Consider the following 13,523-nt stretch of genomic DNA (forward strand, 5'->3'; position numbering starts at 1 on the left):
GGCCAAGACAATCACTTGGACTGAACAATAAATTAATAATTCAATGTATTTATTCAGGAAGAAAAGCAAATTACTTTTAATCCATTTAATCAGAAGTGCAATTTCTTCCCCTTTCTAAGCATTCCAAGTGTGAATTTTCACAATCCTGCTTTTCTTAAAAATAGGCTTATATAAAAAAGACACTGAAGTGAATAACATGAACAGTAATTGTTCAGGCAGAAACATGTTTTTCTCCCATCAACTGGTTAGAAAATCAGGCACCAAGGGATCTTTTATGTGTAGAATAGAAATAACAGAACAGCACAGTACATAGAACAGTACAGTACAGTACATAGAACAGTACAGTACAGTACATAGAACAGTACAGTACAGTACATAGAACAGTACAGCACAGTACATAGAACAGTACATGTTACAACTGCCTTTGATTTACCAGTCTAAACACACTACATGGGTGTGGGGGGGGGGGGGGGGGGGGGGGGGGGGGGATGGCAAGTTTGTGACAAGTATATTATCACCGAGTTACATCCTGACTGAGAAAAGGAAAAAAGGAAATTTATTTATGACACACTTCCCCTGATTGTTTTATCATTTAGTGAACTTTCTTTTTAACTCAACATAAATGTAAACATTATTCAGTTAGAAATAAACATTAAAGTTACAAGAACTGCCACACATTACAAATATTACATGAATATATGGAACACATGTATACAGATTATTACATATTACACAACATTTAATAGATAATACATCATATAGTGTACATGTGTGTGCGTATTATGATCACTTATTTAGGTAATAAACCATGCTACGTTTAACCCTTTGTGGATACGTTAGTGCTGGTTTTACTCTTACAAAGTGAGCTTTACAAGCAATAGGAATCAGAGACTGTAAAACTTAAAATTATTTGTGACAGTAAAACCAACATAGATATCCCCATTCTAATTTTCTAATATCCCCATTCTAATTTCCTAATTTTTCAGAAAGAACAAACTGTTCACAAAAATCTATAGTCTGTCCAGTACTGGTACAATTTTGTTTTGTTTTTTTTGTTGTAAATAATTTCTGTTTGGTTTGATATAAGAAAAAAAGTAAAACTGTTTAAGAAATAACCACAAAATACTATTTTTGTGTGCAATTTAGAAAATAATCAGCTTAGAAATAAATAACTTGTAGTAAATTCTATAGTATGTAAAAAGGCCACTACTATTTTTTAAAATCATACATCTGATAAATAAAATACAAGCAAATATAAATGCAAATATATAAAAAAAATTATGCATTACAACGGCTTCTTCTAATTTTATTATTGTTTTAATAACCATAATGCAGATATTGAATTTTTGGACTTTGGTTTAGGATGCCGACAGCCGGAATTGTAAATTGATGTAATATAAATATTTTGTGATTCCAAGTCATAGTTACAATCTTATGTTTCCATCCCAAAATCTGGGATCTGCGGAAGCATGAAATCCTGTTAAATGCACAGCCTGTAATTTCAATCATAATTACTTATTTTACTTGTTCTGGCCTTACACTAGTATATTAACATTCTATATTGTTGTCATTCCTTTTAGCACCACAAACACACAACATAACAACATATACTACCACACACAAACCCTATTTATAGGCTGGTGAACAGAATTTTTGTAAAATCACAAATGTTTACAGATTTTGCCTATAATTGTTTTTTTTTTTTTTTTTTTTAATAATATATAATTTTGGTTGATTTGTTTATATTTTTAGTTTCACAAAGTCGTATCATGTTACCAGAGGTAGAAGTAAATGAAGCGAAGGCACAGCAGAATTATATAACCCGGGTTGTTTACTTGACAACACAGTGATATAACTCGGGTTATTTACTTGACAACACAGTGATATAACCCGGGTTATTTACTTGACAACACAGTGATATAACCCGGGTTATTTACTTGACAACACAGTGATATAACCCGGGTTATTTACTTGACAACACAGTGATATAACTCGGGTTATTTACTTGACAACACAGTGATATAACCCGGGTTATTTACTTGACAACACAGTGATATAACCCGGGTTATTTACTTGACAACACAGTGATATAACTCGGGTTATTTACTTGACAACACAGTGATATAACCCGGGTTATTTACTTGACAACACAGTGATATAACCCGGGTTATTTACTTGACAACACAGTGATATAACTCGGGTTATTTAACTGGAGGTAACCTAGATAAAAGCACAGCTTGGCCCTGGCATGACTGCAGTGATAAACAAAATACAGGTTTAACTTTTTGATCTGCAAATAACTCTATATTTTTCAACATCGAGATGCACAACCCATGTTAAAGAACCGTGTACATGTAGATTCTACAGAGTAAACCTTTAGTATCAATCACCACATACATAGATTGTATACTGGACTTGAACACAATGTCATATCCACACAAACTGTCATCACTTCTGGCCATTGCAAATTGAGCCCATATATGCCCTACTAAAGACACCCTGTCCACTCCATACAGGTGTGGATCCAGTTTGTGAGGGGGCACCAGGCATGGTAAAAGTTTTTTCCCCCCAACAGGCCTTTTTTTAAAAACTCTTTGATGGCAGAAAAAGGGGGGTGCATGCCCCTCAGTGCCTCCTCCTAGATCCGCGCCTGCCATAGATGGGCATTTAATATATTTGTTTTGTTGTGTACTGTAAAATATAGATCACAGTAATGAAATTATGCTATACTATACACTGTGTTCCGGGTACTACGAAATCAAGTTTGATGACTCTACATAAATGCTCCCTACACAGTATAAATTATTGCAGCAGGCAAGATATTTTAATTAATGCTCAGTGGTGCATGAAAACTAGGTCATAATGAGCCAGCCATAGTATGCGACTCTTCCTATAATATACTATTTTATTATCCATATGGTTCAACACAACCGAGTTAATAAAAACCATATGAAGCACATGTGTAATAACAAGTAATCAAATCATGCAATCAACAAATGACGTAATTTTAGGAAGCGACATCATGACATGTCATTGTTTTTCCAGTCTTAGCTCTGTGTATATGTGAAATTTGTAATTACATTTTATATTTCATGACTAAAATTACGTTCATTGTAACTGGATTTTGTTTTGTCATTGGTTGTTCATTAGATGTAATTTTCTATAATGATGTTGCTTACCAAAATTACTTCATTTCGTCACCAACTAGTCACATTTGAACTATCTTTACACGGTCTTTGATATTCATAAAAAAATAATAATAAGGACAATAAAGAAATTATTACACTCACGTGGGAGTCGTATGGACTTTATGAAACTCGTGTCAGGATTCATGCATTAATCAATCAATCAATCAATCAAAATCTCTCTATCTATCTATATATATATATATATATATATATATATATATATATAGATCTCTCTCTCTCTCTCTCTCTCTCTCTCTCTCTCTCTCTCTCTCTCTCTCTCTCTCTCTCTCTCTCTCTCTCAGACAATACAAGAATCCTGACACTTGTTTTGTCAAATCAGTATGACACATAAGCTCATATAATAATCTTTATATACATACGATATAGTTACACAGCAGTCATGGCTAATATTTGTAAAGAAATGAAAATCTGTAAAATAAAAGACAATAGAGACAGTCAGTAATCGTTCATTTGAACTCAAAAGAGTGTTGGATGTGAAGTTAAAAGGGTACAATTGGCCAACAATAAACACACTTTAGGATAGAGAGTATAATATAATATAACATGTATGTACACACCGATATATCACCAAATGTACAAGATCCGATTATAAAATTTAATATTAGAATTAAAATCACTATATGTATGTACATGTATGTCATCAGCATTATCACAGTATATTTGATGAGTTTCATCATCAGGACTTGAGCCCTCCTTTTGTACGTATTATCAACGCAAAGTACATTTCACGTGATGAGTATAATCTTTGCTGTAAATGCACCAGGTGGTCGTCTATGGCAAGTTTTCTTCATCATTAGCCTCTTCGTCATCTTCCGCATAATCTTCCTCGCTGTCTGAGCCATTGAGGTCCATATCGAAGAGACTAGTTGCCCCAAGATTTAATTCATCATCTTGATAGCTTCCACTGACAGTGGTAACACTTTCAAGAATGTCCTCATCATCTTCAATGTCAGTTCTGAAACAAAACAACGTAAACATAATATTAGTTTAATAATCACAGGCCTTGAACTTAACGACGGCACCGACGGCAATTGCCGTGGTTGAGGTATAAATTGCCAGAGGCCAGGAGCATCACTGATTGCACATAAGAGCCGTCGGTAACGCTCCTCAATAATTGCAAACAAATTTCCACCTGGTGTACATTACCTGCCAGTATATAACATTAGTACATTTAAAATATTTCTACATAGAGCAGAATAATCTTTCAGTCTTATTTATTTGCTGCAAAAGTCTTCTCTTTTTTTCAATTGCCATGGGCAGGCTTAATTTGCCGTCGGTAGTCCATTTCACTCATGGCAATTTTGCTTTAAATTGCCATGTTAGACAAATTCTTAAAGGAGAGGACAATTAAGGCATTTGGCCTGGTATGCATATTCAACGATATATAATGCACATTATTGCTTAATATCAACACGTATAATCGTATAGTTAATTAATAAAATGGTTAAATGTGATGGCTATTATATATAACGGGCGCAGCCATTTTGTACCATCTCAGTGAGTACGCCCTCTGGCGAGCTGGTGGTTACGTAATACTTAACACGTAACGTCAGGAATGAGCCTTAGAACTAGAGAAACACAATCTACGAATTTTTTGCGGGATGATAAATAGTCATACATTGCAATGTTCTGTAATAATACACATCCCAGTAAGCCAGCAATAAGTATATCCAGCACTATATATATTATTTTTCAATACAAAATAAAATACCATTATCAAAGTGGCTACACAACAAGTCGAAACAATTAACAATGTTTTGCCCATGCATTAACCTACATGTACATACTGAAATGATACACAGTTAATTGGTCTATGCTGTTAGTTGCTTCTACCTGTGATTCCTGATTGGCAGGTGTGTATTTGATTGGTAACCAGACGAGCCAATTAATTGACTCGGTCTAGACACAAAAATACATACCGGTATTGTGAAATATTACCTGTCGCCCCTAAAATTGTAATGGACGTGGTTTATTACTGTAAATAGTTCTGTAAAACTATTGATTAAGTAGACTTTTCCATCTAAAACCACAGAACTGACCAATTACGTAGTCCCAAAGAAAAGAAAATTATCACTTGGGTATCGTGGTTTGTCGTTTTTGCTCCAACGTAGCATATCAATAGGCCTAATAGTGTACATTTTTTCTTTGGATTATTAAACAGAGAAAAATACTATAACCCCATTTTGTTCCGTTAATGCAACTTGAAATATATTTGATTGATCAAAGAGAAGCGCCTTGTCGAAAATTACTGCTTTTGTTTACACTGTACATACAGGAGATGGTCAGGAGCTGACATCACTTCGCCCCAAGCTATCCCACCGGACGTCACAAAAACAAAACAAAATGGCTGCCCCCAGTTAGCAGGAATAATCATGTTTTTTTATTAACTAAAATTACACGTTTTTCATTTGCTAAAGTGTCAGTATGTGTTGGTGGTCCGGGTATGCATCTTTCCAACACATAAGGCTCTTGTTGGAGTTTAGTGTACCTTTAAAGTGTCAGTATGTGTTGGTGGTCCGGGTATGCATCTTTCCAACACATAAGGCTCTTGTTGGAGTTTAGTCTACCTTTAAAGTGTCAGTATGTGTTGGTGGTCCGGGTATGCATCTTTCCAACACATAAGGCTCTTGTTGGAGTTTAGTCTACCTTTAAAGTGTCAGTATGTGTTGGTGGTCCGGGTATGCATCTTTCCAACACATAAGGCTCTTGTTGGAGTTTAGTCTACCTTTAAAGGCATTAAAGACTACACTGATTCAGACATGTGTAACTTACATTAATTCAGACATGTATAACTACATTGATTCAGACATGTATAACTTACACTGATTCAGACATGTAGAACTACACTGATTCAGACATGTATAACTTACACTGATTCAAACATTTATAACTTACACTGATTCAGACATGTATAACTTACACTGATTCAGACATGTCTAACTTACACTGATTCAGACATTTATAACTTACACCGATTCAGACATGTATAACTTACACTGATTCAGACATTTATAACTACACTGATTCAGACATGTATAACTTACACTGATTCAGACATTTATAACTACACTGATTCAGACATGTATAACTTACACCGATTCAGCCATGTATAACTTACACCGATTCAGAAATGTATAACTTACACTGATTCAACATGTATAACTTACATTGATTCAGACATGTATAACTTACATTGATTCAGACATGTATAACTTACAATGATTCAGACATGTATAACTTACATTGATTCAGACATGTATAACTTACAATGATTCAGACATGTATAACTACACTGATTCAGACATGCATAACTTACACCAATTCAGACATTTATAACTTACACTGATTGAGACATGTATAACTTACACCGATTCAGACATTTATAACTTACACTGATTGAGACATGTATAACTTACACCGATTCAGACATTTATAACTTACACTGATTGAGACATGTATAACTTACATTGATTCAGACATTTATAACTACACTGATTCAGACATGTATAACTTACACTGATTCAGACATGTATAACGTACACTGATTCAGACATGTATAACTACACTGATTCAGAAATGTATAACTTACGCTCATTCAGACATGTATAACTTACGCTCATTCAGACATGTATAACTTACGCTCATTCAGACATGTATAACTTACACTGATTCGGACATTAGTAACTTACACTGATTCAGACATGTATAACTTACACTGATTCAGACATGTATATCTTACACTGATTCAGACATGTATAACTTACACTGATTCAGACATGTATAACTTACACTGATTCAGTTGTATGTGATTCTTGCAGTGATTGACTGTTTTTCAGGCTTCGACGTTTGTTGTATGTCAAAAAAGTTTTGGACATTCGAACGAGAGCTTCACAAAACTTTTGGCCCATTTCTTCCAAAATGCGTGTGTTCATGTGCTGATCCTGCAATATGGTAACCAATTAATAAATAGGAACTATAGTCCATCCCACAGGGAAAGCCTTTTTTCATACTATGTAATTTACTACAAGTTATTTATTTCTCAACTGATTGTTTTCAAAAATGCACACAAAAATAGTACACCAAAAAATGTGAAAAAATGGGCCAATCAACATGATAAAGTTATACACAAAATTTCAGCTCAATATCTTGAGGCATTATGAAAAAAAAAGAGTCTGGAAAACACATTTTCGTATCTCCTAGCTCAGTGCAAGGGCCATAACTCTGTCAAAGATGGATAAATCGCTTTGAAAGTCAAATGTCATCTCTAACAGTATACATGTATGATAAAGGTACAAACCAAATTTCAGCATTAAGAAGCATTATAACAAAAACATCCGGAAAACTGTTATGTGGAACAGACAGATGGATGGACATGCAGACAGAAGAACAACCTTTCTATGTACCCAAGCATGTAGCAGTGTAGAAAATAGATCCATGTCACTGGACCACATTTAAATGGACCTGTCAGTGTACATGCTGCATCAACCATGCATGCATGTTCTTCAAAATATTATTTTTTAAAATGACTGAGAATATGCAAGCAGTGAGATTGCCCAACAACCATCTATTGTCCGAACCAAATTGTTAACAACTACGAAAAATTACTCTCCTACCTTTAATTGCCGTTAGATTTCCTCCAAAGTTTGTCCAGACAGAAATCTTGAAAAAAACATTACAATGACACAGATTTCACATACCAGTTGATAACTATGTCACCTATATCGACTTCACTGAGAGCGCATAGGGCAAAAAGCATGTAATTTTGTGCCACCTGCCATTTTGACTTTTTGGGGAATATTCTTCAAGAGGGGCGAAAGGATAGGACTTAATCTAACAACGTCATAACATGTTATGATATAAAAGCAAACGTGATGACGTCATATTATTATTATTATTTTTTTTATTATTATTATTTTTTTTTAATGATACCACTAGAGATCATTGATTTCATATTAATTGTGTCACATACTTTGGAGGCTTTCACCCCTCGTGAAGAATATTCCATAAACAAGCAACATGGCAGACGGCAGAAAACTGCATGTATTTTTCCCTATGCAATCTCAGCAAAGACGATATCGGCGACATCGTTGCAGTTTCGTGTGTGAAATCTGTATATTTGTAGTGGGTTTTTTTGCGATTTGTGTCTGGACAAACTTTAGAGGAAATCTAACGGCAATTAAAGGTAGGAGAGTAATTTTTTGTAGTTGTTAACAATTTGGTTCGGACAATAAGAATGTTTTAATACCAGTGTACAGTGCACTCTTACAAATATACTGTTTCCAGCATGTGTAGAGTTATTAAATGCATTTATAATGATACTTATTAGGTGGTGTAAAATATTTAAAGTTATTACAACTTTATTAACGTTAAATTAAGACTTCATTGAAACCACTTTCTTAAATTAACATATTAAACAGAAAAAGAATGGCACACAAAGATCTTGTGAAAACACTGTAATTTAAATTAAAAGAAAACAAATTTCTAAACTGCACATGCACTTATGTTTGCAAGTGAATTAAGTGGGGTCAGGTCATGCAATGTATATACCGAGGGCTGAGTACTGGAACTGGCTGTGTCCACTATTTACAAACATTAGAGAAGTCAACAATTTTATAATTTATTCTTTCGGTGTAGTTACTTTTGGAAGACATGTGTAATAGACATTATGTCTAGCCATATAATTAGAAAAAATAAGTAACTTTGTTTTTCTTTTGAAAAATTTTAAATGTTAAAACTAGTTGGGCTAATGTTTAAAAAGTAAAGTTTATTTTATTTAACGACACCACTATAGCACATTGATTTTTTATCTTATTATCGGCTATTGGACGTCAAACATAAGGTAATTTTTTTTAGAGAAAACCCGCTGTTGCCACATAGGCTGCTCTTTTATGACAGGCAGCAAGGGATCTTTTATTTGCGCTTCCCACATGCAGGATAGGACAAACCATGGCCTACCCATTGAGCCTTGCGGAGCACTCACTTAGGGTTTGGAGTCAGTATCTGGATTTAAAATCCCATGCTCCGACTGGGATCTGAACACAGTACCTACCAGCCTGTAGACTGATGGCCTAACCACGATGCCATTGAGGCCGGTCCAGGGTTAATGTTTAATACCAGCTCTTGATGTGTACAGACAGATTTAAGTGGCTTACCCTGTATTTTCCCTGATCACATCCACAATAGCTGCTCTCCATGGTGTAACTCCGGACGATGCCAATATGCCTCCATACCACTACTCTGGCTGTTGTTTCTTTGGATCTCTCGACAACAAAACTACAGTTCTGAATCGAGAAGCCTGGAGCACTTGTTTGTAGAAGTCTCGGCAATGTCTAGATAAAATAACACGATTACAATGTAGAACAGATTTAAGAAGTAAAACGAAATAAGTAAAATTTAAAATATAGAGCATCACCCGTTATAATTATCAAGAAAATGACAGGAAGGCGAGTAAAAGCAACATCTACAATGTATAAATATAACTTCCAAATAATAATATTCTATTAGATAGTTAGGCTAGTATAATTAACCCCCCCCCCCCCCCCCCCGTATTTCATTATAATCCAAGGATAGGGGGTAGATGGGTGGCTCTGGATTGCTATTGATTACATTAGAATAGGGACTTAGGACAATAGGAACAACCTTAACACCAAACTAGGATTTACAAACAGACAGCATGCACAACTGCAACAGTGCATAGGGTGAATTGACTAATGATAACAATGCACCCGCCCCCATTTAATGGCCCAGCACGTACCATAATAAGGAGCTGGACAAAAGAAACCGGCTCCGAGTACACAAATTGCACTGCACCCAGGGGAAGGTGGACAAAAGAATACCAGCCTACCCTATCCCACCCCCAAATACTTGCTGCTGGTGGTCTACTTGGTACTTGGTGACACTGAAGAGGAGGACGTCATTAACTGCAACAACAAGATTTGGAAAAACCCCGGAACGACAGCACCTTGCCTACCGGTGTTTACACAATTGGACGAGTCTCCCCTGGGTTGTCATGCAATGACCAGAAGCAGTCAAGCCCTTTTAAGGGCCCTATGGGCAACCTAGGGAGACACAACAGCATCATAGAGGTCTAACTAACGAGCTACTCTCGATTCACTAATGTTATATTAGCTCCGGAACTTTCTTTTTGACCGACTGTTCAAAATTGTACCCAAATTCCTCAATCAAACTTGTGCACCTTTTCTCTTTTGGCATAATTCTCACTCCACTCAAAATTCCATAGCACCATTACCCCCCCACCCCCCTTTCCTGTCCTGGATGGAGGAGCCGGCCGAGGCCGGCTCTTGTGCCCAAGACAGGCGTGCGCTACAACAGCTTGCTCTGAATGTGCATGTAAAGCCCTATGACATGACCTAATAATATTCACAGTTTCATTTTAGTTGACTCACTAGTTTGATATTACAAAAATGTTGAAATATTACAAATTTATTTTCCATATGGGCTCAAATATATGGGGTATTATTTTATTTTTTATATCTGCACAATGTGCACATTGCTTCTACATGTACAGCCACTGATTGGTTGGTTTAAAAATGGTGATGTTTGGTTGGTTGGTGAATTTCACTTTCTTTCACATAATGCTTACATTCAAGAACCAGATTAATTACACAATCATACATTATACTATCTACAAAAATTTACAAAACATTTTTGACTCATCTGTTTCATAAATATGAAATGGTACATTTTCATAAGAAACATCCATTCGCCATTGGAGGAAGTCTTTCAACAGCCTTGTTCAACCCAAATAGGAAAGTTTGTAAATGGTTGTTGACTTGAAAGAGTAGTTTCAATAACCTCTCCAAGTCTCCAATTAAGTGAGCAGCACACTGACAATGGGCAGTGGGTGGCAGTCTGCCTTCACCAGAGTGGAAACAACCACTGAATGAAAAAGGAAGGTTGATCCAACAGTCTTATATGAAGATGAGGCCATGCACAACCACAGTTATCCGGTAACTAAAGCTGCTGGGTATACTCCTTGACCACAGCGCTCAATTTCCGTGGAGCTTCCGTCGGACTTGGTCACAATCAAAACCACGGACCACCTGGCGACTGAATCCCTCCTCTGGCGAAACACCTGCCAAATAGGGGACCTCATCGATCACTGAGCCTGGCATAGACACCTCCCCTGAACCGAAGTTCAACTCAGGGGGAAAAAACTCCTCTTCCGAAGAAGACTCCTTCCTCAAAAAGATCACGCTGTGCGCCGACCCCTGAGGAAGTGATCCTGCATGGGTATATCGATGCCTTGCACCCGAATCCACAAACTGCTCTACCCTAGGCCGCACCAGAAAACCAGGTTGCGTATATATGTGTATGTGTGGGGGGACTTGTGGCAATGCGACCGAAGTCGGTGCCTGAGAGATCAACATCATTTGAGATGATTCTCGCAGCAATGCCATGAACTCTCAAAAACAGCTTCTTGGGCCCCCCTTGACTGCTCCTGGAGTCGGCCAGTAGCCATCGGGTCCTGAGAACAAGTCTCAGCCCAGGGAGACGAGGGATACTTCCTTGAACCCCTACCCCGATCGCACAGGTTAGGATGGACCATCGGGGTAGGAACAAGAGCCCCTAAGAATGCCAAAGTCTCCCGTATCCCTGCAGAAGCAGAGAACGGGACTGGTGGGGCCGGCTCAACTGACTCTTTCGGATATTTATATAAATATGAACTGGAACATTTCACCAAGCCCTGGACCAAGTGCACCACATTAAGATTCATCAACACTGGTGACAAGACCTCAAGCATTTCACCCACAACAGAGCAGAAAACCTGTTGGCAACAGACAATCCTCCACCAGAAAATTGGCAGGCAGAACTGCGGTCCTAAACCGGTGGCATACTCGAACCGCCATGACCTTCCACAGAGGAACCGGCAACCCGGCATTCATCTCGATGATGGGAATCTGAACTGGAAGGAACTACACAACACTCAACAGAAACTCTCTCCGCCAACACCAGCGCCACAATGCATGCCACCTCCACCAGTGGAGGTAAACCAACATCCAAAGTAGGAGTCAACTCTGACCCAGGAAACAACTTCCCTGCTTCCAAAGCAGTTTACCGTTACAGGATTTGGATGCTAGTTCTCTGTAGCACCACCACCACAGCAGATCACAAAGGCACATTTCTCAGCAATATTATTGCAAGTGTTGTTCAAATAAAGTTGTAGAACTTTATATACATATTTAACTTTCTTCACGACTGCCATGCATCAGACATCACAAAGATGTCTTATGTATTGGTAATCCCTTAAAAAAAACAATTTGGGGCTACTCAGAAACCTCTGACATGACTCGCCTGAATGGCAAGTAAAAAAAACACAACCCAAGTGTACTGCCTGCATAAGGTTATTCCCAATATAATGTCATAATCTGGGGATCCTTGGTCTGTTGATTAACATTATGTCTATGGAGCATTTCCGAGCAGTGTCTGAAATATTCGATAAAGGATCCGACAAATAAATGTTATAGACATATTATGTGTCTTCGTTAAATCCACTGGCTTAAAACGATCCATTATCCTTTGTTTTTTACGGACGATAAATGGATATACAATATATACTACGTGTGTATATGGTGAGAACGGATTATCAGTATATATAACTGCTAGTTGTACATGTACATGTATGTATATTGCGTAAACGGCATGACTTGGGAACACAACTAAATGTAACTGACGTGAAATTTTGAATTTAAGCACATCTAACAATCTGCTGTATATATTACTGATAGTAAGATAAAATAAATAAAACTGAACACTGACCTTGAAAGCATAATCATCCATCTTGTTACCTGAGCTGGCTGGATTGTTTGTGTCATTCAAGATCCAAGACATATTTGGACTGCATCCATACATGAAAATATTTTTCTTGCGTGAATGACCATGGTAGTCACAAAAAACCTGAAAACATAATCATAATTATTGTTTATAAATACTGTAAATCTTGGAATAGGGGCCTGGTCTTAGAACATCTGGAAAACAATAGAGGCTAGCTGCCTTGAACAAAAGCCTGCCTGCAGCTTCTATAACAGCCAACTGTTGCATGTGTAGCTTTGTCAGGTTAACAACCATGTTATACTCGTCATTTTCATTGCATAACATCAAAAGCTTACAACCACATGGTGACAACAGGAAAGGAGAAGGGTTTTTCAATTCTCAGTGAGATAAGGTTTCTGTACAATCCACATAGCTCCTATACTGAGTTCTAAGGCTACCTATATGGCTCCAATACCGAGTTCTATGGTTCTCCATGTGGCTACCGAGTTCTAAGGCTACCCATATGGCTCCAATACCGAG

At 37.1% G+C, this 13,523-nt stretch overlaps 1 protein-coding gene across 2 annotated transcripts in view; it reads right to left on the bottom strand.

The window, feature by feature from the left end:
* Nucleotides 1-3,542: 3,542 nt before the first annotated feature.
* Nucleotides 3,543-13,523, bottom strand: part of LOC121383428 (cytosolic carboxypeptidase 1-like) — a 76,293-nt gene continuing 66,312 nt past the window's right edge. For both annotated transcript variants that reach the window (XM_041513449.1, XM_041513457.1), the window contains exons 22-25: nt 12,990-13,127; nt 9,362-9,538; nt 6,999-7,150; nt 3,543-4,164 (exon numbers count right to left, since the gene is read on the bottom strand). In XM_041513449.1, coding sequence (XP_041369383.1) covers nt 3,981-4,164; nt 6,999-7,150; nt 9,362-9,538; nt 12,990-13,127 — 651 coding nt within the window. In that variant the 3' untranslated portion in view covers nt 3,543-3,980. The remainder of the gene's footprint in view (nt 4,165-6,998; nt 7,151-9,361; nt 9,539-12,989; nt 13,128-13,523) is intronic.

Source organism: Gigantopelta aegis, chromosome 2 (genome assembly GCF_016097555.1).
Source record: "Gigantopelta aegis isolate Gae_Host chromosome 2, Gae_host_genome, whole genome shotgun sequence".
Taxonomy (NCBI): Eukaryota; Metazoa; Mollusca; class Gastropoda; order Neomphalida; family Peltospiridae; genus Gigantopelta; species Gigantopelta aegis.